The 25600-nt window shown below is 35.8% G+C and overlaps 1 protein-coding gene and 2 long non-coding RNA genes across 3 annotated transcripts; all 3 read left to right on the top strand.

Moving 5' to 3' along the window:
• Positions 1-393: 393 nt before the first annotated feature.
• LOC113111741 (UBA-like domain-containing protein 1) lies at positions 394-9570 on the top strand. Its single transcript, XM_026276791.1, has 3 exons — positions 394-641; positions 1206-1265; positions 7928-9570. Exons 1-3 carry the CDS (start codon positions 534-536, stop codon positions 8225-8227), a joined length of 468 nt encoding a protein of 155 aa, XP_026132576.1. The 5' UTR covers positions 394-533; the 3' UTR covers positions 8228-9570.
• A 4218-nt stretch (positions 9571-13788) lies between these two features.
• Positions 13789-17002, top strand: LOC113111744 (uncharacterized). The gene is made up of 3 exons (XR_003293353.1): positions 13789-14358; positions 16216-16386; positions 16808-17002. It is a non-coding gene; the product is annotated as an uncharacterized LOC113111744 (long non-coding RNA).
• Positions 17003-19277: 2275 nt separating this feature from the next.
• On the top strand, positions 19278-21402 carry LOC113111743 (uncharacterized). Its single transcript, XR_003293352.1, has 4 exons — positions 19278-19358; positions 20347-20388; positions 20538-20679; positions 21246-21402. It is a non-coding gene; the product is annotated as an uncharacterized LOC113111743 (long non-coding RNA).
• Positions 21403-25600: the final 4198 nt, after the last annotated feature.

Raw genomic sequence — 25600 nt, 5'->3', positions numbered from 1 at the left:
ACCATATTTGGGAAGGTAGTGGCATAGCTCGAATGGGAATTGGACAGGATCGACCGTCATTCATAAATTCTGCCTTCTAGAACCTAACAAACAAAGCGTTGCATGGTGGGATATGTAGTTTCGGCGTTTAAAGAGCAACTTAAACACACCCTGCTATTCTTGTCGCGTAGTTTATATATGCCTTTTCTTTCTTTAAGATTGGATATTGTCAAATTGTATAAGCAAAATCGTCAATGTCGATCTGGAATGCTTCAACATATACATCAAACTAATGCACTGTCATCAGAAACACAACAAACGTGGAATCCCGACGCATACAATTCCCATGACCTCCGCCCCGCTCTGATTGGCTGCTCCATGATGTCAATCATGTGGCGCTCGTTACACCAGCGCTCCTACAGTAAATATTTGTGTTTGTTCAACCGGCTGTAATGGTGGACGACTGAAAGAGAAAAGCGGAGAGGCTAAATCTCAAAAATCCGATCCCGGGTAAAGCACTATTGTTCGTGGCTTGGAAACAAACACCAGCGAATATGGATGAACTCAAACATCAAGTTATGATAAACCAGTTCGTCCTGACAGCTGGATGTGCCGCAGACCAAGCGAAACAGCTTCTGCAAGCGGCACATTGGCAGTTTGAGGTAAAGCGCAATGTAAAACACACTATGCATGCCTACGCTAGTGCATTGTTTATGTGCTGCATTGCATTCTCTGTCTGTCGAGTGTCTGGTTGCCACTGCTTAATAATAAATAATAACAATGACCGAGACATGTTTCAGTGTCCCCTTCTTGGACATTTAAAATCTATTAATGTCGTCTGCATATGCTTTATTTAGGAATAAAACGGCACTAAAATGCATCTCTATAGTATAGCGATTGCGATAAGCTCATCAGAGACTACTATCCAATTAGAGTTTACTCCAGATTAAATACTATAATCCTTCCCCATGCCACACTATACGATCTTCCAATGCTGTTCTGCAATGAAGATGACCGCAGACAGATTACACTCCACAGAGTTCAACACTGATACAAATGTTGTGCTTTTATTATTTTGTTTTGATCAGCCTAAATCCTGCAGCCATTCTCAGCTCTCTAAAATAAGTGAAACTCCGACAGTTTTCCAGTCTAGCGAGGTATAAATATGTTTGAATATTATTAAACCGCATGCGTGGTAATGCTGTGTTATGATCTCTCACTCACAGACAGCCCTTAGTGCCTTCTTTCAAGAGACAAATATCCCTTACGGTCACCATCATCAAATGGTGAGTATGAAAGCCGTCACCTCTGTTTATAAATGTTTATTAAATGTTACTTTTTTTTATTACACGCGTCTGTTATGTGACTATATACGTGTTCCGTTTACATCGTGGCTGAAACAATAACAATGTAAAGCTGTAGCCATAGTGTCGGCCATGTTGCGGAGAGACGGGGCTTCCAGAAATAAACACACACACACACACACACACACGGGCGCTGTGTTCAGTGTTATCACTGTAGTGTGCCGAGGTAGGCAGTATTTCATTGTTGCGGCCATTATTTATTTTTATTTTTATTTATACTGAAAGTATCACGAATGTGGGCTACCACTGGTCAAGCAATAAGCAGGTCTCTTTTTGAACAGGACTAGTGTTTAATAATTCCTTTATGAAAAAGAGGTTCATGGTATGTGCATGATGATGACGGAGTTCTGGAACACCCCACTGTCTCTTGTTTTCCTGGGCATATCCTTAACACTTTACAATAAGATCCCATTAGTTCATTTTAGTTCATGGATTTACTATAACTAACATTTTGCAATTAATTCGTTACTATTTAATAATCTGTGTTAACATTACTTAAAAAAAATACAACTGTTCATTCATTGTTAGCCCAGGTCGGGTAAATAATGTCCGGTAATAACTTTTGATTTCAATAATGTATTAGTAAATGCTGAAATTAACATTAATTTGTAAAATTAATAAATGTTTGTTGTTATATTATGCTTTATTTTTCATTAATTTGTGTTAACTATTGAAATTGTGTTATTCAGACTTAAAAAAAAAGTCATAAATTGCGGAAGGTGTGGAACATTTTTATAGTGAAGAGTTTTTACAGTTATTGTTTGATATTAAATATATTTAATCTCATAGATAATGCTGATGTGAATTGTGGGTGATTTATTATTTGGAGTCTTTTGGAGTTTTTTTCAATTAATCTGTTAAACAGTTTTATAAAATTGTCAAAAATATTCATTAGTGAATCTGTCTGAATCTGAAGTATAAAAAAAATTCAAAGCTAATCCTATATGTCTAGAAAAATGGCAAAATATAAAAAGTGGGAATTAAAATAAATAAATGTGTTGCTAAAACAGAAATGATAATGTTCAGTTAAACATTGCAGTTCACCCCATGTTTGTGTCTGTTTGAGGTTTATTGATGTGAGTATATGGGCCATAAATGGTTTTGCTGAAGCATAAAAGTACCTACAGATCATTGTTTATCGCTGAACACAGAGTAGTTTGCCCACTGCATCACAGTTTAAAAAGATCCAGGTGAAAGCACAAGAAGCAGAGGTGTGATTTTGTTGAATGCAATTGAGTTTGCACTACAGTTTCCCCTGCACTAACACACTTATTCTGATTGACTGAAGACATACGTGCATGAAAGAGTCAGCAGACTAGCATGCTTCCCTCATTGGTTTATATTCAGGATTCCCTCATTGGTTTATATTCAGGATTCAGACATCACACTTAATTTTCATTACCAAAGAATAATGTTTTATACGGAGCACAATTTCCACATTTTGAGAAATACACTTTTGTATTCTGTCCAGTGAAGCTCTTACCATGCATGAAGTAAAAAGAGTAGCCTTAGTAACATGGTAAGTTATTCTACGGTTAAAGTAAAGTAATTAATACAGGATTTAACACACAAAGGGTAGAAAAGTCTCTTTTCCTGGCATTGGGGCTGAGAAGGAGGGGCACAAGTTCTGGTAACTTTAACTGTGGTTTGTTCCAGGGTGTGACCTAAGAAAGAGTTGGCAGTGTTTTAATTCTCCTGTACCTTACAGAGAGGGGTGCCGGGGAAAGGTTAGAGTAATGACAGGACTTTATTGCAGTTAACTGACAGTTTGATTAAAGGGATCATGGCGTGAAGCTCCTTATCTTGATGACCTTACAGTCTCTGTAGCTATAAAAACGAGCAGATGTTCTCTCTTGTCAAGGCTGTGAATTGGGGAAGTGGAACAATCTGTGTGAAACATTCTAAGGACAAAACACAGGCTGAGAAGTCAATAAACACCGGAATGTCTCATCAAAGGCAGTGTATACAAAGTATTTCACTCTGAAACAATGATTATATTTGAGTTTTTGGCCTTGAGCTGATTTTGTGGTTGGGTTCAGAAAGAGTAAACCACATTTACAAGCAATGTTTCCCAGTATGCTGTGAGTGTGAAGAACCATGCAATGCACATGGGTTTAACTGGTAAGCATGGCCCAGATTGCCTCGGCTGGTAGATGATTTTAGCCCCCGGCAGAATTCAATCCCCAAAAGTAAATGTTTGTCACATCTATTCAAAAACATATCACATCATGTTCTTCTATAATCAAAATAGCCTTTCCGATTACTCATCGGAAGCAATGCTAGGAAAGCAGGCTATTTTGTGAGCATCTAACTGAAATCACAATTTGTGCTGACACACTCTTGAAGCTTGTTACTGCGGGACTGTGCATTGTCTCTTGAATGATAAACCGCTCGTGATGTTCATCAGTCGCTTTGGATAAAACTGGATGCTCATTTAAAGCCACGGTATCAGCTGGCAGACCTACAGTTTGTGAAGTATCTGAAAAAAAAAGGAGAAATGTTTCATTCAACAAGCTTCAGTTATATAATATGACGTCTGACAATATATATGGTATGTTAGATTATTTAAGGCCCATTCACACCAAGGACAATAACTATTACAGAAATGTTAAGAATCATTCTTATTCTGTGAGCTGCATGTTCACAGCACAGCTATACTGTAGTGTTAATGGCACAGAAAAAATGATATTGTTGGAATCAATTTTCTGTCACTGACAGCCATCCAGAATCCTCCCAGCTTTAAAGAGCTGCTGGGGCATTTAAAGCAATTGACGACACGCAGTGTACACTTATAGTATGGTGTGAATGCTAATTTAGTTATCACAGTTTTTATACTATTTACCCTATTTTCTAAAATCATGTTATAAATCTTATTATGAACAATTCATATTCATTTTTTTTACATTTTGACCTCGATCTTCCAATTATGCAAACTCCTGTTGAGTGCTATGCTAAAACCTCAAAATCCAGTCAAATGATGCATAGATTATTTTTATTTTTCTTTCCTTTTTAATAAGCTGTTACACTCTGATGTAGGTTACAATACAGAAGAACAGATTTATTTATTTTTATTACGAAAAAATGCTCTTGGATAGCGGTCATAACCCTCAAAGATTTCTTTCTGTTGGACGACATTTAAACTGTTATGATTGAACAACTTTTGCTTGTTTACAATCACTGCACAATCACTTGGCAGAGGAAACTGCAGCCAATATTAACCGCTGTGTCCTTGATTTAAACATGCACACCATTATAAATCAAGTCTTGTTTCATTGTGAAATTAGCCTTTTTGTAGACAATACATGCCTGTTGTTTTGTACTGAAATCCCTCTGTACAGTTACACTCAGGTTGATAATCAAGCCTTAAACTGGGAGATCATTTTTTTCACATATGTGTAAACACTTAAACCTACATAAACACAGCAGAATAGAGTGCAGAGATCAGAAAAAACTCTGCATCTCTGCAGTATGTGATTATAAATGACTGTTATCAAAATCAAAGCACCTCCTAAAGGCATTGTCTGCCTGCTTGGTGACAACGCGCAGCATCTCCATTTTCTCAGAGGCTCACAGATACGCGTACAGCAGATCAGGCAGTGTTATACAGTTTTGTGTTACAATGGAACGCTGCAGTCAACCGTCAATTATCTCATTACAAACCTTATCATTATATTTCATGCACCATCTCGCACAGTGTGTTCACTTTCCATAATTCCAGCCCTGAGTCATGTAGACATGCATGTGGAGGATGCAAAACAGCAGTTGTACTACAACTTCCATGCTATGCACAAGAAATGAATTGCATCACAGTTTTAGTTCAAAGGAATTTGAAAGCTTTCCTTTGTTTTATGCTATATATTTCTAGCTCTTTCCAATGAAGGAGAATCTGCTTGTTTGTGGAATGGAACAGCCTGGCTCATTGAACAAAAGTAAAGAGGAACAAGCTTTATGCTGTCAATTTTATGCTGTTTATGCTTAATGGAGTGGCAATTCTTTCTTGCAGTCTTGTGCCTTTTGTGTTTTGGCTGATTTTCAAAACGTGTAATATGTGTGGTTTACCTTATAGCAGGTTGGTTTGGTTCATGTCTTTAGTTAGTAACTTTTTAAAATTCCTTTGGGAAAAATGCTTCTGGAACTGAGTCGGCTGAAAAATTGTTGCACTGTTGGTCTCGTTTTAATAGAAAGATACTACTCAAAAGCGTTTGGTAATAGAAGTTGATTTGTTTTTTCATACTTTTTCAGATTTCAATTTAATATGAAGAGATAAGTAAGCCATTTGTAGGTTATAAAGTAAAACCACTCTGGGTTTGTACACTGTAAGAAGAAGAATCAACATGATGCAATGCATAATTCAAAATATGGGTAAAACATCTGTGAAAAATTAATATATAATTCCTTCATATTAACGCTGTACATTTGCGCCCTATTTTACAGCCTTTACATTGTGTAGTGCTATCTAAACATTCTTTGTTTGAGAATCCAGACCAGCAGTGAGTGTGGGGCTGGGTTATCTTTTTGACCAACCAATGGAAGACAAGGGGTGTGTCTAAAAAAGAAAGAAAGAAAAAGGTTTAAACATTCACTGGGTTTCCAAGTTAATCAAGTGTAACGAACAAAAAGGAATTATAACAAAGTGGACTGGGCTGTGCACCGCAGGTTCTGCTTTTCCACGCCAACTCTGACCTCATTTCTAATCAACAGATCTGTCCTCACAACCAAAATATTTCCATAGCAACCCAGCTGTCGGCCGGAGCACGTTTGTTATGTTCACCGCACCCCTTGAAGCACACTGTCAATGTTTCTGAATTATGGAAGATCTGCAGATGCATCTGCTCTCGGTTTGACAGCCTTGTTAAGCCACTGACCGTCGTCTTCTCCACATCTGCAGCAGCTGTCCAGCTGGGTGATGCATTACTGGATGCCATTTTATACGACTCTCCCCAACAGTTTCATAGCTGTTTTTTTAATCCCTCAGACTTCCTGTTGTAAACACTCTTGTGAATTCAAAGGCATCTAGGGACACGGAGGTCCATTTGAGACTTTTGACCAGCCACGATGTGGTGATTGTGGTGGGTTTCGGAGAGATATCCTTTCGGGTGGGTCAATAAAAACTGCAAGCGGCAGTATTTAAGGTTGCTGACTGGATGTTGCAGTAAGACAATATGGACATGTTTCTCATACCTGTGCAAGGGCACACCAGGAAGTATCCCAATGTAATGCTGTCCGTTCATTTCAGCTTTCATTGACAGAATTTCTTAGATTTACCCCACATATTAGTCCTAATTCAACCCCAAGATTGCTGCCTTGTGCAGATTTGTGGCGACCTTTGAAAAGTTGTTTATTTTTGGTGATGTTGTCCTGCCGCCGAAAACATGGCAGGATGGCGGGGGTGCTCTCATGGGGCCTATTGTGTACCTCTGTAAATGCGCGATTTGCTGCGGACAGAGGACAATGAGTTCAGAGAGGACAATGGGGAGGTCACAGAAGTAATGGAGAGGCTGAACGGCACACAGAGGAAGGCAGAGCGGGTGATGCCAGGGCAGAGATGAGAAACAGGAAGTTGAACTGTTAGAAGAGCACCAGTCAACACCGGCTGAGAGAATGTGAAGGAAGGGAGGGAATGTTGGAATGATCTGCTGGGACCACTTGGCAGAACTACATTTTGCCACTAAAATGTTTTACCTGCTCGTCATACGGTTTAAAATGGGTTTTATTAGTTAGGAATGTTAAAGATGTGTTGAAAGTTAGGGAAGTATGAAAAAGGGGCCTCCTATATGATACAAATACATGAATGAGGGGAATATCATGAAATCAATGAGAATGATTTTAGAGAGCATAAGATTTGATTTACTTATTTATTTTAATTAAAGTGTAACAAGACAAACTGCTACACTACTGTTCAAAAGAAATGCATTTGAAATACATTTATTTTATTTTAAGTATACTACAAATAGACTGACATATTTATGTACATAGTAAAATATACTGTAATTGTACTTTTTAGTATATAACCTGGTATACTTAAAGTCTGCTAAATTAGAAATATCTCGCATTTAAACGCCGATATTACTCAAAGGTCATATAATCATCATCAGTAGTGATATGACAACATATTTTAGGCTTAATATTAAGAAATGTGCATTGTACACAAGTAGTACTCCATAAAAGTTGAATTATAATTTTTACATCAGTAAGTCTCAAGCGACATGTAAGTAAATACATGAATAGATTTAATCTGTGCTTAGAATGAAATAAATGTTTTTTAATATATTACCTTTTACTAGGGTAATTTTGAAATAAATGAATACTTTTATTCAGCTAGGACCTATTAAACTGATAAAAAAAAGTGACAGTAAATACATTTGTAATGTAACAAAAAAAAAATAGCCTGCATTTACAATTTAAAGTAACTTTTGCTATTTGAATGTTTTTGATAAAATAAATAAATACAGCCATAGTTAACATAAGAGACTTCTTTCAAACACATTAGACATCTTACTGACACCAAAAAGTGATAGAAAATGATAAATGATGTGCATTATTCAAGAACACAGTTGTGATTGTCCATCTGTTTTGTATTTTAGATGTGCACCCCCGCAAACACGCCGGCAACGCCACCAAACTTCCCAGACGCCCTCACCATGTTCTCGCGCCTCAAAGCCTCGGAAAGCTTCAACAGCAGCAGCAGTGCCAGCATGGCCACCTCGCCCCCTCCACCTCCAGTCAGCTGGGGCATGACCGGACCCGTGCCCAACCAGCAGGGCTTATGGACTCAAGGGCCTTCCCCCCAACAAGCCCACCCGCCCCCAGGCTGGCCCTCGGCTGTCAACCAGCAAGCGGCAACTGAACAGAAGGCCAGCGTCGCCATGGAGGCCGAGAGATGAGGGCCTGGACTACACGGAGCGAGGGTCAGGGGAGGGTCGTTTTTTCTCTCTCACTCACCAGACATGGAGAGGGAGAGAGCTACACCAAGAATAACCAAGCAACATGGACATTTACAGAAGCGGAGCGATAGCCAACACGAAGGTAATAAGAGAAATAAAGAAACAAGCGCACATTGTATTACTAAGAAAGAGAGCAAGTGAAATTTACCAAGTTTTTTCTATAATAAAAGAGTAGTTAAACGTATATGGGACTATGATCATTGCGCCCGTGGATTATTTCTGGTATTTTCTCAAAGATGGACATCTAGCATCTAAGGCAGCAACTTTTCTCACATTTTACTTTTTATTCTTTTATCTGGTGTTCTTTATGCAAGACGAGAGTTGACGTTGCATGTGGATTAGCGATCTGTTTTTGCGTTTTTTAACTTACTAGTATTCAATGCAAGCATTCATGTGTACAGTGTGTGAGCCTTGCACACTCAAACATTGTGTATCGGACTTACATTTTCTCTCCCCATTGGATTATGGGACTTTTTTTCGTACCTCACTGGTCACCTGACTCTACTCAGCCAATCAGGGAATCTCACTAGTTGAACACCCTTTTTTCGAACTCGAACCGGATTTTCCAGGATGCTTTGCTTCACCCATTACGCAGTAACTCACTGATGTCCTCAAAGATTGTTCTGAAAATTGATTCTGAAAGATTTAGATATTTTATAATCATGGCTCCTAGTTTTTTTTTATTCAATCTGTTTTGGGGGGAGCTGGTTAGCTGGTTTATCAGACTGTTGTTTCTTAGCTGAGGAGAGTAAACCCATGGCGCTAAAGTTACATTAAACCAGACTACTATTCAACATGTTTGTAAGCAGACTTGCCACTTTGCATGACGTATTCATATGTATATCATATTTTGTAGTTTCTTGCTTTTAGGGGGAATTGTACATGAATGCTTTTCGGGAATTCTGTCTCATTTCCAGTTTTAGAAAGAGGATGGGAACTCCAATTCAAGTTGCAATTCTGTCTCGGTTTGCTTTTTCTATCGACATAAAAATGATAAATCTGTTGGTGAAAAAAAAAAAAAAGTTGAATTTCTCATTTTATGAAAACCATTTTCAAAAAGGATTGCTGTTAGTCATTTTAATATTTACTTTGTCTTATTTTCCACTTGCAACTATTTCTGCTCAAGCTTTTCTTTTGGGTCGCTTGTTCCCAAAGGGATTTCCATGTATGTTTTCCCCTGTTTGACTGTATTGATACCATTCCCACAATATTTGTGGACTACCTGATAATTAACTTATCATTGTTTGTGTTCCTAAATAAATATTGTATGTCCTATGGTGTGATTTGTTCTACAGTAGAGACTTGTTGTTGATGTACTGTAACTGTACATGTGAGTTTATACAAAATTTTAATATACAATAATTATAATTGTGGAATTATCATTCTTTATGCTAATAGAAATTAAAGTGAGACTGAAGTGAGGATTTTGAGACGGATATATGAGAAAAATTTATTTCCTCTTTACTCTTAAAACTCAAATCATCATAACATTATAAACTGACTTTAAATCCATTAGGTCAGAGCAAAAAAAAAAAAAAAAAAAAAAGTTTTATTTAGTGTTATGTTTCATTACTATTTCATAATTAGTATTATGAACTACCTACACTAGTCTTCAAAAGTTTGGGGTCTGTAGAACTAGTATGAGCAAACATTTGTTCAATTGATCAAATGTGACAATAAAGTATGATGTTACAAAATATTTCTGATAAATGCTTGACTTTAGAATTTTCTATTCACCAAAGTACCCTGAAGAAGAAGAAAGTAGACTTTTTCACAAAAATATTAACCCGTACAACTGTCTAATGCTGCTGAAAACAGGAATTAATGACAGTTTAATATATATTAAAATATAGAATTGTAATCATATAAATGCAGTCTTGGCAAGTTTTCTTTTTAAAAATATTATGCAAATTTGTCTTGTTTAAAAAACAAGTAAAGAATAATAAAAAAAATAAAAGATAAAATAAAAAAACTGATTAAGAAAGTGTTTAAGGTTATTTGGATTTTCAGTGAGTTTATATTCAAATAAATGATAGAAGACATAAACGTCCAGCAGGTATTTATTGTCTGGTTAATGCAGAGCCGCTCCAGAGGTCAGCAGGTTCTCAGGTTGGATGTCCTTGTTTCACCTCCAAATCAAACACATGGAGAGAGAGAGAGAGAGCTTGAATCTGCTTCCGCCCTCTCGTCCGCTTCATCACAGCGCTACTGTTCTCCGTGTTGGTATGTTTTTCGGGGCGTGACTTGGAAACCAAAACTTTGCCAAGTAAACTGCCGTTAGCATGCACGGTGCTGTGGAGTGCCAGGTGAACCTTGGCCTGGGCCTTCACACTGCAGCGATCCTCTGAATTTGATCTGTAGTCAAATATAACAGCACACCACTCTCGTCTCGATGTTGGCCTCTGAAATGGTCGCCTGCTCTCTGTTCTGTTCCCACGTTACCGCTGGCACAATGTTCTGCGTAGCAGGGGAGAAGGACAGCGCAGATGTCTTCCTACTAAGTGCAAACATAGTGCTGCATTTTGAAAAGGAGTTTGCGGTAAGGTTTGGGATGAGGTAGGGGAGGGGCCGTAGGAGCATAATGAATCAGAAAAGGTTTGATATCAGATGACTCACACTGCCACTCCAGGAGCCTGTCAGGAGACGTCTGCTACAGTTTGGGCTGGAATGAACGGGTGGGCATGAGTCAGCAGGATATGGAGAGTGAGAGATCTAATTTCTGCATTAACACCTACACCCCTTCAGCTCAGTGGCCCACCTGGAAGCTCAAAGTGTGTCCTCTTCTCCTGACCTTCCTGTTGGGATTTTTATTTTTTATTTTTTTTTGCTCACGGCAGTCAGTTCTGGGCGCTTTCTTTCACACACTTGTGCTGTAATTTTATGTGACTAATCTCTCTGAAACCGCAGGAATATGACATCATGGAGGTGATTGGTTGGTGGCACAAAAAGACTGCAAACCATCTCAAATCCTTCACCAGCAGCCATCTGAGTCCATGATACAAAATTCAGCAGACGGAAGAGTATCAAGTCCATTAGACAGCTACAATGTAATATTAGGGATTCGTTGCTTGCATAAGAATTTGGTCAAAATCTTAAAATTAATGTTTTTAATGATCTATCTATCTATCTATCTATCTATCTATCTATCTATCTATCTATCTATCTATCTATCTATCGGTCTGTCTGTGTCTATATGTCTGTCCATCTAATATGTTAATATATTATGACTTCAATGAAATAATTTACCATTTTATATGTTTTAAAATATTTAAAATATATTATTTTTTGAATGAAAAAGAACAGTTTGTAACATTAGAAATGTCTTGAAACAAGCTGGAATTCATAGACACACTTGGGCTAGAAAACTTTGTTGTAAAACATGACTGATTAGTAGATTTTAACACACAATGCATGTGATGCTTTCAAGTAATTTTTAGTAAAACAGTTTGAACAAAACTTCATCTGCGTAAGCTAAACTAACAACAATGCTGAATAAGTCCCCGGAGCCCAAAACATTTATGTTTGAAAGACACAAAAAATGGATATATAAGATAAAAAAAAACACTAATCATAAATGTAACTTGAAATTAAATGAAAATGAAGCCAAACAGAAAATTAAAAAAGAACAGAAACATCAGCAGTGCCACACTCCCATTATGTAATAAAAAGTGATAGCCTTTAACATTTGCATGTATGCACTTGGTAGATGCCTTTATACAAAGTGCCTTTATTGCATTCAATACATTGTTGTTAATCATTTTATGGATTTACTGGGACTCAAACATATGACCTTTGTATTGTTAGTGCCATGCTCTTCTGTTTGATCTACAGGAACACTGTTGTGTATCTCAAGAGTGTCTGCTTGCTATACACACAGTCCAGCTGGTATGAGTTTGTGTTTGGTCAGACTACAAACTGCAAACACAAGCAGATATCTTTATATCTCTCTGCTTATAGAAGATCTGATTTGTCCGCTCTCTTCCTTTAGGCTACATGTGTGCATATACGCACATGCACGAACCGACTCGCTCACAACACGATCTGCAGTGATTCCACACTCTCTGCCTTCTTTAAGCTGCAAAGTCTATTTGTTGCTATGAACTGTTTTTATAATCAAATCTGAATTTGATTTTGAACAAAAAACACAAATGAACGTACCATTATGCCCCACTGGGTTCAGTTCAAGTGAGATGATTTTTAGTATCATTTCATAATACAATGACCTAATCAACACCAAAGGCTGATTGATTAAGCCTGCAGCAACTTTGAGCATAGACATATTTATAGGCTTCTTTCTGTTCCTTTGTTCACTATTTTAGCCCCTTTCCTTTGCCCCTCCCACCCCACTTCATCCCATTGCCTGTTCAAGCACCGCCCCCCAGTGGTGTCATCATCCCAGATCACGTTTGGCACATGTGCCTGCAGCAGAGATTGGACATCCTATTCTGTCTGTGACATATTGTGCAATTCTATAGATAGAACAGAGAGAGAGCTGGAAAAAAAAAATCGATGGATCAGAGGGAAAAAGAGCAAAAGGGAGAGAAATAGTGGAGGTGGCAAAAAGGGAGAAGGGTTCTACTGGTTTTTCAGCAATGCTGTCCGACTCTCATGTATCAGGCCTTTCATTCCCCTCTCATTACTCACGGCTCAACTCCAGCTGCTCACTCTCAAACAGGAAGTGCCTCTCAATGTTCCACAGACATGCTCAATGAGCACCAGCGGACATGTTTGGACACACGTCCCTCAGCTTAAATATAATCAAATATAAGAGAAGTACTTTATTTCAGCTAGCTGCCAAAGCAATAATTTCCATTTTCTTTAATATCAAACTAAAAACTAAAACTTCACATTATTACTATAATATTACTAAAACTTACAATATAGGCATATATATATATATATATATATATATATATATATATATATATATATATATATATATATATATATATATATATATATATATATATGTATATATATATATATATATATATATATATATAAAGAATAGAAATTACAAAAACTTATGAAAAGTAAAATGAAAATGAAAAAATAAATATCTAATTCAAGATATTAACAAAAGCTATAGTACATCAATGATAATATAATAACAGTTATACACATTTCTCTAAACTAGAATATTCTAGTAAATCTGGCCACACAATTAACTGCCTCTAAAGTAGACCTTAATTGTATATGAATTTCATTTATTTTCAATCTTCTTCAAGGTCAAATTGGCTAAATCGATGACATCCGTGGTCCAGAACAGCTCCTCATGCTACAGTCCACTCTGTTACTGTGAAAGTCTGTCCTCTAGAGGTGACCGACAGCAAAGGATCATGGAAGTGTTTTAGCCAGCATCCTTTTGAATCCTTTTGAAAGTGTGTTCTAATAAAGGTGAATTAAAATTAACCAATAAAAAAATAAATGTTATAACCTAAACATAAATAATGCCATGATGCTGATAATTTTTCTTGCCATTCCGTATATATATAAAAAAAGGTTTTAAACCTGACTCAGACGTACATAAAAATATATTAAGGAAGTGGTATTTATCTCTGAGCATCTTCATGTTCCATTCTGAAACAAGCACTAAACATTTCCTACACACACATCCAAACCAGTGTACAGTCAGAACGTCACCCCTTACTGCAAATTTGATTATGAAAATGTATTCAAACCAATATGGAAATTGTATATTGGCTTGTTTAATTCCCACAAACAGAAACGGTGAAAGATGTTGGTGGCGGTGAATATTTTTTGAAGGGCTGGGTGGCATTCACTGTGAAGCTTTCTAAGTTTTTCTTCATCATTCTTTTTTTTTTTTTATTGTCATCTAATCTTTTTTGATTGACATTCACAGCGATGAGGCATAAGAGATTATGGGGAAATATTCAAAGACTGCAAAAAACTCCAGCATGAGGAGAACTGCTAAGCAAGGACTGCTACAGGAATTAAAAAAATATTGAGTAAACTGATCATTCTCTGATCAATTCTTCAAACTGTCATCATTTCCAGGACTGGAGCGGGACTCTGACTCGCCGAAACAAACAGCATCCTAGTGCCTATAGGTAATGTGATGTACCCATGATTTATAGATTAAACAGTGTTTTCTCATTGACAATGTTTTTTCTATCATTTAAATGGGCTTTATGTCCATCATAAATGTTGCCTGAAACACTAAAAACTGAACAAGTAACACACATAAATGTACAATGCAGTGATGCACAGAAATGACCAAACATTCTTAAACAATTTCATGCATTTGGATTGCTTGAATATCTGGCACACGTTTTCTTTAGGCAAATTCTTTTTTATTATTTACCTCAAAAAATGTGGAAATAATGTGTTTGAAATTTTTTTTACAACTTTTTCTAACTTTGTTTTTAACATTGTTCAAATGGCAAACATTGTATCTGACATTAACGGCGAGCACTAGAATATCAATAGTTAAAAAATTACACAATGTTTTGTCCACAAGATCAAAATGTTATTTCCAATTTTCCTGTTACTGTCAATTCTAGAGACATAGTGGAGTTTGCCCAGTTGAGCATGTGTGCAATGATTAGCAAGCTTGGATTACGTGCACACTTCAGAATTAAAATGCTATCTACATCAACAGAGCCAAAAAGAAATTCAATGGAAATTGGATTGAAGAGCTCACAGGATATTTGTTTGGCAAAAGCAAATTTCCCCTTAATAAAATAACCAAGTAGCCTATCACTAGATTTCAAAGCTTTATTTGTCTATGTCCAGTCAGCGATATATTCAAGTGAACTATCACTATCACACCTGTGTAATAGAAAAATCGTTTAGATAAACATGTTTAGATAGACATATAGGCTGTTCATTATTTTCAACGTTTTACAATATTAGTAAAGCAATAATGAAAACTAAGACAACAATTATGCATTGCTCAAAAAAGTCCCCTTCATGAGAGTTTTGTAGGACTTCACACGCATGTTCAGCACATGTTGGCTGCTTTTATTTCCTCTCTGGTCCTAACTATTAGTTTTGTAAAGAATTTATTACACAGGCACATTTGTATTTATCTGAAAACACTTAAGCAGAATCCTTATGGTCAAATGGTTTTTAATATAAAAAAATCAGTTAAGCGTGGCTACGTGTGACTGTAAATGTTTGGATTTCTGCATTTATTACTCATAAAATGTGGTCTGATCTAAATATAACTCCCAATTATAGACAGACACAATCTGACTAAACTAACAAATGAGATTCAAAGTGTGGGTCGCATAGGTGACCTGCCCAATTAAATCTCTAAGAACACAGTCGACAATCCTGAAAGAAGTGAGAGGACAAGAGCAAAGGACCTGCTGAAGTCTCTACAAACTGCTGAAGTCTTTCTGCATGCATACTATCAGAAATCACTGCAAAAAAAACCCCACTAAAACAGGTCCACCTGGATTTTTCACAATGCTTTTGGGAAAATGTTTTGTGGAGAAAATGCACAACACTGTTTAGAGCAAACCAACTCCAAAACCTCATCCCAAATATGAAGAACGGTAGAAGGATCATTATGGATTGACACTGCCTTGCTGCTTCAGGGCCAGCATGTTAGGACACTTTCCAATCATGAAAGGACGAATGAATACAAAAGTCTATCAAGATTTTTTTTTTTTTGTGATGGTCATTGGGTTTTGTACCAAGACAATGGCCTAAAGCATAAGTCTTTAGTCCTGACCATGAGTCAATTAAGATGTTGTGGTATAACCTAAAGAGGGCTGTGTCTTTACAATCAATATTGTAATATCCCCAATACTGTGGGGATTTGCAGTTTTAGAGTGCGGTTAAATTTACTGTACCTCTGTGAAATTTCGCGAATGTGACCACACCTTTATTTACACGGCCAAAAGGTCGTCTATATGTCTACATATAAGGTTGTAAAATCCATGTAATTTCTTCTATAGGGCAATGTGCTGTCACTATGTACTATAGTACTGTGACCTCAGAGCTGCCACAGGGCTCTGAAAAGGATGAAGATGCCACAGACCTGAGTAACATCCTCTTCAGACGACAACAGCTGCAAAACCGTCTTCAGTTCCTACAGGAGATCCAAAAGAAGAACAACAGAATCGAGGGTAATGGAATAACACTCATACACCCATGATATTGCTAAAGAAAGGACTCTAAATAATAAAAATAAAAGTTACTTTAATTAAAACATTACTGTGGCATAAAGTGCTTGAACTAGTCAGACTAGTTGTTAAGAATTATTCAATTGGTCCCTGGAAATATTGTTAGACTCAGATGGCCCTGTGGACTTCAGTGTAGGAGCAACAACATTTGGTTAGTTCACTGCGCAATAAAACATGCAAAACAATTTAACGCAATTATTCTTTCGAGGACCTGCCGACTTCCAACTACCAGGAAATGAGCATTCAAATGGCAATGACTCCACTCTTGACTGTAATCCATCTGCGTGCTTACATTTGACTAGTTACTACAAACAATAATCTGGTTGCTTTACATTTTCTTTTTTCTTTTTTTCTGTCTTTTTAGGATACCTTGCAAATGAAGAGGGCCCTACAGAACTGGACAGAATCGAGGAGGAGTTGAAGCTACTGGAGCAAAAAGAGAAGGATCTTGTTCAGAAAAATAATCAATGTTTGACAACACAGAGCACAGACAAAGGCATGTTTCTACATTATACATTAGAAATATTTAAGACACACACACATATGCATATACACACACAAAAACAAAACCGAAAGGCAGAAACGAACTTTAACAAAATGTAAAATTTCAAATTATTTCACATTTTAAATAGGGTGGAGTCAGCTAATATGGACCATGTTTTGGTAAATGACTTATAATACAATAAAATAAGCTATGCATGAGATCTAATGATATTTTTATAAATTACCATGGGACTCTTAAATATTTATATATATTTTTAAATGGCAAAAAGTAAAGCAAAAAACAGTTTTCAGACTATGAGAGTTAGAGTATCAGCAGGTATTTTCTTGAGCCACAGCACAACATTCAGGTAAAATGGGCCAATATAAGAAGAGAACAACACAGGTAATTTCATCTGAAATCATTGAATTTTGAACAGTAAATTGACACTATTGTCTTTATTGTCATAGCAAAACAGTAACATTTTGAAATTTTTGAATAGTAGATGGTCTAATGTTACAAAAGCTTTTTATTTCATATAAATGCTGGTCTTTGGATCTTTCCATTCATCAAAGAATCCTGAAAAAATTTACTCAATTGAATAAAAAAAGTTTCTCAACCATAAAATCAGAATATTAGAAATTTAGCTTTGATCACAGGAATAAATTACAAATAGAAAACAATTATTATTTAAAATAGCAAAAATATTTCAACATTTAAAAAAATTAAACCTCAGTTCAAAAACATTTTACTGGTAGTTTTTTTTTTTTTTTTTTTGAAGACTAGATTTTATATACTTATTTATTTCATTTTATTAAAGTTATAAAAAATTTATTAAATTCAAAAATAAAAATAAAAACTAAATCATAATTTACTGTAATTAAAAGCATCTCTTGATGTAATCAATGGATGTATGGGGCACAAACTAACACAGGGTTATTTGTAAAAGACATGGTATAATATTTCCACATATGATAGCATAACAAAATGTAAAGCCAAATGCCAACATATAGAAAAAAAAATGTACCAAAAATCTTTTTAAGATATCAATATTATTTATTTACAATAACAAACATTTTTATATATGGCTTAAGTGCATTTTTCATTTCAGTTTTTGGTGCCAATTTAAAATGTGAAAAATCTGCTATTATTTGAATTGCCAATCTGTTTTTTAGATTTTCGATTTATTAAAAGGGGTCACAACATGTTTTTTATTTTATTTTTATAATGTTAAAGTTTTTTGCACAAAAAAGTAAAATAAATAAGGATAAAAATATAAAATATGTGGAAAAATTATTATTTTGAACGCTCATTCTGAACCTCTTTAAAATTACCTGTTTTTAAGGGGCATGTTCTTTAAGGCTTTTTCAGTTATCAGCCGCTGTTATGATTGGCTAACGTCATTGCATAGGAAACCTCCATATTGCGAGTGTGTTTTGACAAGATAATCAAAATAAAATGATAATTTCCAGACAAAGCATTATTGTAGATCATTTACTTACGATTTGTGATGCAGCTGCAGTCAGATCTAGTGGAATTCATGGCAGCATCCACTGGCAAAGGCCCACCCATGAGGCCATTTAACCAACATGTCAAACAACCAATCATAGTTCGTTTCGTTCATCGTCAAGTTTCAGGGCGTGGAAATGTCACCACAATAACAGACCGGTGTGTAAATCCCTCGGACTTTTTTGAAATATTCTATGCCGCGAACTTTAAATATTTCACATATTTTGAAAATCCAGCATTTAGTTGATCCTGATAATCACTCATCGTCACAGTTGTAAACTGTGGCTTTCTTCTTTCTTGAGGGGGGTTTGCTGCCATGGTATCTTTGTTTCTATGCGGAACGTTAAAGAACGCGACAAACATGTCTCACAAAAATCCTGTAGATTTCAACCAATCCAATGACGTCATCGACACTCCTGAAGTGTTTCCACTTTTGTGTCCCATATGCATCAGACGTTTAGCCAACGGTCCATGGGTGTGACACCTGAGGCTAAGACTAGATCTAGTACCATTTCATCTTTCAACAAATGTTTTTGTTAACTCTCCATGACACTGTGCCTTGTTTACAAAACAACATGCGAATAATCCGAAATGCCATTAAAAATAAACTATCCACTTGTTCCTTACGCTGGGATCCTTCTAAAATCTGTACAGAGACATGAACGAGCTGTTAAACCAAATGTGTCAAAGCGAACATTCTTATATATACAAACTGAATTGAAACCATATTTTTGGTGATACTTTGGTTTTTCTGGGACATTCTCAGTCATAAGTGTGCTAATGTAACATTAATTATCCAGTATTATATTGTATGATATACTTTCTGTGACAGATGCAATTCAAGCTCCAATCCAAGGGCTCTATGTTCTCCCCGTTACTGCAGAACCTACTTCTCCTACCACTGCTCTTCAAGAGGAAAAAACAGGTGAAATAATAATGTTGCAAATGTAATCTTGTATTATATATGTTCCAATCCAATAAATATCTATATATTTGTCTTAAAGAAACCATTTCTCAATTAGAAAACACAGGTAAATTAATATAGGAAGGCTGCAAACGTAACAGTAAAAGATTAGTTCACTTTCAAATGAATTTTTTCAGATAATTTACTCACCCCCAAGTCAGCCAAGATGTATACGTCTTTCTTTCTTCAGTCAAAAAGAAATTAAGTTTTTTTTATGAAAACATTCCAGGATTATTCTCCTTATAGTGGACTTCAATGGCTACCAAATGTTTGAAGGTCAAAATTACAGTTTCAGTGCTTCATCTTCAAAGGGCTCTACATGACACCAGATGAGGAATACGGGTCTTATTTAGTGCAACTATCATTCTTTTTCAAAAAAGAAAAAAAAAGCTCTGTGATGCATGTGCATGACTTCACGTAATACATAATCCAGTTGAAAAGTTGCTTCACGTAGGCGGAAGTACCACGTGAAGAGGAATGTTCAAAAGTTGTTGTATGTTCAATGACAAGTATTTAAATTTTTTGACTTGGTCTTTGCATGTTTCGAAATTTTCAGCGCTATTACGTATTACATGAAGTCATGGATGTGCAAGGCAAGCATTTCTGTTTACAAACCATATACTTTTTTTTATATACATATACCAATCGTTTCACTAGATAAAACCCTTATTCCTAATCTGCTATCATGTAGAGCCCTTTGAAGCTGCACTGAAACTGTCATTTAGACCTTCAACTGTTTGGTAGCTGTTGAAGTCCACTATAATGAGAATAATCCTGGAATGTCTTAATTTCTTTTCTACTGAAGAAAGAAAGACAAACATCTTGGATGCCATGGGAAATTTTAGTTTGAAAGTGAACTAATCCTTATAATTATCTTGTATAATATACTCTTCATACCAACTGGAAAAGCTCCAATCCAAAAGACGACGACTTTATATATCTTTTACAGAGACAATTCCTCCTACCATTGCTCAGCAAGAGGACAACACGGGTAAAATAACAGTTTGTTACATACATGGCACAAATTTACAACTTGACAAGTTGCGGGGCAAAAACCATTGACAAATGTCCAGGTTAGATCGCAATAGAACTGATATATGTTGAATGAATAAACAAAATGAATGTGTTTCGCCTTCCCAGAGACAGTAGTAAGCTTGGACGATGTCACCATGTCCCCAGCAAAAGTAAAATGCCCTTCTTGCAAGAAGACTGTCAGAACTGAGATCTACTATACACTGGGCAGCAATGCCTTTCTCTTTTGCTGTCTCTTATCTGTGGTAGGGTAAGTACTCTGTAGTGAATAATCAATACGCACACAAGCAAAAGTGCTGTTGTTCCAAATATTGCAAGTTATCATGACCGTGCTGATATTCAGACCAACAGGACAACTGCAAGTGTAATATTGCTTTAATACAACTTTAAACAAGAAGTTAACAATTTACTTTTTAACCAGAGTATTGCTGAAAACATACAGTTTGATGAAACCTAATTACACATTGTGCATCTATCAGCAACGCTTTCCAGAATATCTGAATGCTATAATACAAATCGAGTGAATGATTCAATGACTCGCTTGTAAAGATAGGGATACCTTTCTCAAAAAACAAACTTATTGTAATCATTTACACACTCTCATGCCGTCATGTCACGGAAGCTTAGAAAGACATGAGAGTGAGTAAGTGAAAAGAGTTCTGGCTAACTATTACTTTTATCAGTGCTTTGAATAAAAAGTCCATTGATTCACTTGGCTAATCAGATTTCGAGAACCAGAACTGTTGTATTATTGGTCACATGTACATGTTGTATTGAGTTTGCATTTACATTGTCCTACTGTTGTTTCTGGGGCAGGTGCCTGGCCGGATGTTGCCTGGTCCCCTTTTGTATGAACCGCTTCAAAGATGTCACCCACAAGTGTCCATCCTGCCACAAAGATATATGTTCAGTAAACAGAATTTGAAGCAAAGAGTAATACACTTATTGATCTGCAATAACACACCTGTGGAAACCTCCAGAAGAGCTTAAAGCTGAGCAGCTGGATTCTTGTCTCTGTGTTGGGGAAGTCATGTAGGCTTTGATATGTGGTGAAACTACTGTACAAATGAATTCAACTATAGTCAAGTTAAGCAAATAATAATTGACTAAGAGTAAGAGGATCTACTGTGCTACATTAATATTGTGCAAATGGCCACTAGTCCAGCAGTGTATCAACCATTTCCAATATGTCTTTAGTGTGATAGAATCATAGTCAAGACTAGTGGTTGTAGAAGTAAACAAATCATGTACCTCTGGCTCATTCTGAATCAGATTTGACCAAATCAGTGGTTTAGACTCGCTCCGTACACTCCTGCATTTGGATCAATTGAATTTTATTTCTTCGTTTCACAACTTCTAAAATGTAGTGCAGTACATGTACGTTCCTCCAAAATGGAGGAATAATACTTATAGTAGGCTTATTATATTACATATATACAACTATAAGTACTATTTTTCATATATATTATATGTAGTAAAAAAAATAATAACAATTTGCTGCAGTCATGACAAATGTGGACACAGTAACAATGATTTGGATAACATTCCAAGCCATTGAAACAGAATATGTTTATCAATTCAACATCTTATATGACAGTGTAATTAAACCGGATATCCAAATTGATATAACCAAGTTTGAGTGACATCTGTGATTCTATAAATACTTGTTTGCATTCATGTAATAGTCATGGAAATGAGCCTGGAGAACTGTTTGTAGGAAGAATACTGTATCAAATGTCACTATGAAAACAATGGATTGTTTTTGTATTTGAAACCTTCTATTATACATGGAATGTTAGCATTTGAAAATATGTATAATATTAAATATTGAGAGTATAAAAACAACAGTTTCAGCGTCTCTTATGACAACAATAAACAAAGAGACAAGTTTTGCATGTCATTCCTCTGGTATATTTAAGAGACTAAAACATCCTCTAGAACAGTATTTTCACAATACATCAAATTTCACTGATACGTGATGGCGTATATATAATCGTATCTTCAAAACTATTCACAAAATAGAGCTCATGGATCCGCCAAACATGTATAAAAATATATATTACATCCATTAAAATATATACACAATGTGCAAAACATATGGTATGGTGTGATATAAATGATGATAGAGCTCCCGCTTTGGAGCACGTTCGTAGGAGGCAGTAAGTATCACCCAGTGTCTTCACCACTGATACATAATATACATCAATATTTGATAAAGAGCATGACATCTAGATGAGTGCAGCAGACGATGCTGAAAACAAGGAACTAGGAATCCTAAATCTATACCAGAGCAAGAGCTGAGCTTCAACATCCTAAATGGCAAAAACGCAAGCCACGTGTTTCTAGAGCTCAGCCAGAATAGGCCCCCATGCAAATTAGATGAGGTATAAATGAAATGATGCTCTGATGCTCCTGCATCTACTGTATACAGTACAGCACTGTATATAAAATGCAAGTTAGTGCTTTACTCTCCAACAGAGAATGGGACTCATATATTGACTGCAAATGCAAATTTATTGAAGATTTTTCAACAGAAAGATCCTCAACCACAATTTTGACTATTTACATTTTTTTTTTTTTTTAATCTATTCTTCTCACTAAGGCTGCATTACAATCCAATTATTACAATTTAAAGCAACTGTATGTGGTTTTGTGTATTTTGTGCACTTTGCAATTAGTGGAAATTGAGTGGAAGTCCCTGTCATACATATATCACTGTTGGTGTTACAGTGAATGGCAGTACACATGCATTTGTTGCTGCTGTAAAAAAAATCTGCCCTTTTCGCTGAATTTTTTGTACCTGCTCACCAAACATACAGCTCGGGAAAGAAACAGAAAGCCATTCGCCTTAATAGAAGCCAGTAAATAATCAAAGGTGATTTTGAAACGGACATTTCAAGATAAAAAGCCTTTATTTAAGAGAAAACATTTAGTTTAAAGCATGTATTTTAAAATGTCATTTATTCTTGTAATGGCCAAGCTAAATTTCCAGCAGTCAATTTTCGTCTTTTAGTGTCAAATGATCTTTCAGAAATCATTTTAATATGCTGATTTGACGCTCAAGAATTATTTACGATTATCAATATTGAAAACTCTTAATATTTTTTGAGAAAACTGTGTTTTTTTTGTGTGTTTTTTTCTGTTACTTTGATAATTAGAAAGATTAAAATGAACTCAATATTTTCGAAATATAAATGGTTTCTAACATAAATGTCATACAACAAAGTTAAGGTTTCCTTTCTGAATAAAAATAAAAATTTTAACCTTACAGACCCCAAACTTTTGAACGTTACTGTATGTGAAGCCGCATACAATATTTGACCTCTTTGGTTATAAGTTTTAATGCCAATGAACACCTAAAACACAAGAGAGAACCTACCAAAGTCAGTCTACCACATTTGTTCCCCTATACTTGCTTGTCAGAGAAATAATTTAGCTGTACGTAAAATATTGCACCAAGCTGCATGATATTCCTTAATAGACTACATTTCCCCCCAAAGCTACTCATAGCAGTGAAATATTCTACTAGTATTTGGCAACTTTTTCTTTCCTGGAGAGGACACAGTTTGGACAGTACGCAGAACAGTACAATGCCTTAAAAAAAGTTACTCATTGGACTTGTGAGTGGACGACACACATGTAACACTGAAGCACAAAAAGTTGATAAAGGTTCTCTTTAATAAAGGCTGTGTTCTTGATCTAACTGGGATGAGCAGGAAAGTGCTGTACATCTTGTACAAATAATGTATGTCCCTTTGGATCAAACAAAACTCGCTTTACATAATCTGAAAGACATGAGTTCAAAGCCAATCAATGATTACTGCCTCACTGAAAAGAAAGGTGTCACATCAGAGCAGTATATATATATATATATATATATATATAAAATCCATGACGTGGATAACAACATTAAATCATGAAAGAAAAGCACAGAAAGGGCTAAACAGAAGGAAAAGCAATAAAAGGATGTTTCTCTGAAAGACATCACATCAATTTGATTATTCACATGCTGCCGAGATATTAGCAAATATATATAATGTTGTTCATTTGGATGGTCTGTAGCAATTTCGAACAGTATAACGCGGACATAAATGCAGGAAAACAGACAGACACGCTCAGCCATACAAACACACGCAACTATTTTGTATAGGAACCTGACAAAACAGGCCTATTAAAAATATCTGAACTACGAAAGCAGACAAATCTGGATTCATTTGTTCTCCGATTCCCTTAACAAACGAATTATTAGCTGCCAGCGACATTTAACATGCAGTAAAGTCATCAGTTACCACTTCAGCTGTCCAATTTGCTTCTGAAACCAAAGAGTTTTGCATTTTCAGAATTGTATTTACTTAAGGAATAAATAGTACAAAGATGCCATGTGTTCAAACGTAGTATATAGAGATCACTGTATTTGTGCCTTCATTTACATGATCCCCCCCCCCCCCCATGGCATTAAAAATACACAAATAAGAACCTAAACATAGCAACCACTCTGCGAACCAAACTGGGAAAATGTGAGGAAAAAACTGGAACTTCCTTACAGTATGATGCACCGAAAATCAACATTCCACTGAAGTGACGAACAATCACACACAGACACACTGATTCACAACTCACATACACATAGACGAGGGGTCAGACATACAAGGAGTCAGACAAAACAGGTTTTCTTTTTTCTTTTCTTTTTTTATACAAAGGTTTGTTCTCAGATTATTTACATAAACTTTCATAGTTTTATTTCAGACCATTTCACAACGGTATAGTTGAACTGATCGCCTGTTAATCAATATTGGGATGTTTTTCGGCTGGAACTGAGAGCTGATTGAGGACTCTGAACTGAACTGAACTGAGACAAAATGTCCATGTGTCCAGTACTAAAAAATTACATGTCTGCAATTCTCAGATGCAAATCAAACCAAAGGCTCTTTGCAACCTCATCTAAGATCAGACGTTTACGGTTAAAGGATTTTTGCAATTGCAGCCACTTTATAAAACATGAAGCAATTCCTCTGGTCAATGAGTCAAACAATATCATAAAAAGGCAGATTTGCTAAAAAATATATAAGTGATATGTTAATTTGATCTTCTGCATCAAACTATACAACCATTTAAAAGTTTAGAGTCTGTAAGATTATTATTAGTATTATTTTAAAGTAGTCTTTTATGCT

This window comes from Carassius auratus, chromosome 12 (assembly GCF_003368295.1).
Source record: "Carassius auratus strain Wakin chromosome 12, ASM336829v1, whole genome shotgun sequence".
Lineage (NCBI taxonomy): Eukaryota > Metazoa > Chordata > Actinopteri > Cypriniformes > Cyprinidae > Carassius > Carassius auratus.
The sequence above is the reverse complement of the archived record's forward strand: the minus strand, read 5'-3'. Positions and strand labels throughout refer to the sequence as shown.

Coding starts and splice junctions, on each gene's coding strand:
- LOC113111741 (XM_026276791.1), top strand. CDS start 534: ATGGATGAACTCAAACATCAAGTTATGATAAACCAGTTCGTCCTGACA. Junction 642..1,205: donor CGGCACATTGGCAGTTTGAG/GTAAAGCGCAAT, acceptor TCTCACTCACAG/ACAGCCCTTAGTGCCTTCTT. Junction 1,266..7,927: donor ACGGTCACCATCATCAAATG/GTGAGTATGAAA, acceptor TTTGTATTTTAG/ATGTGCACCCCCGCAAACAC.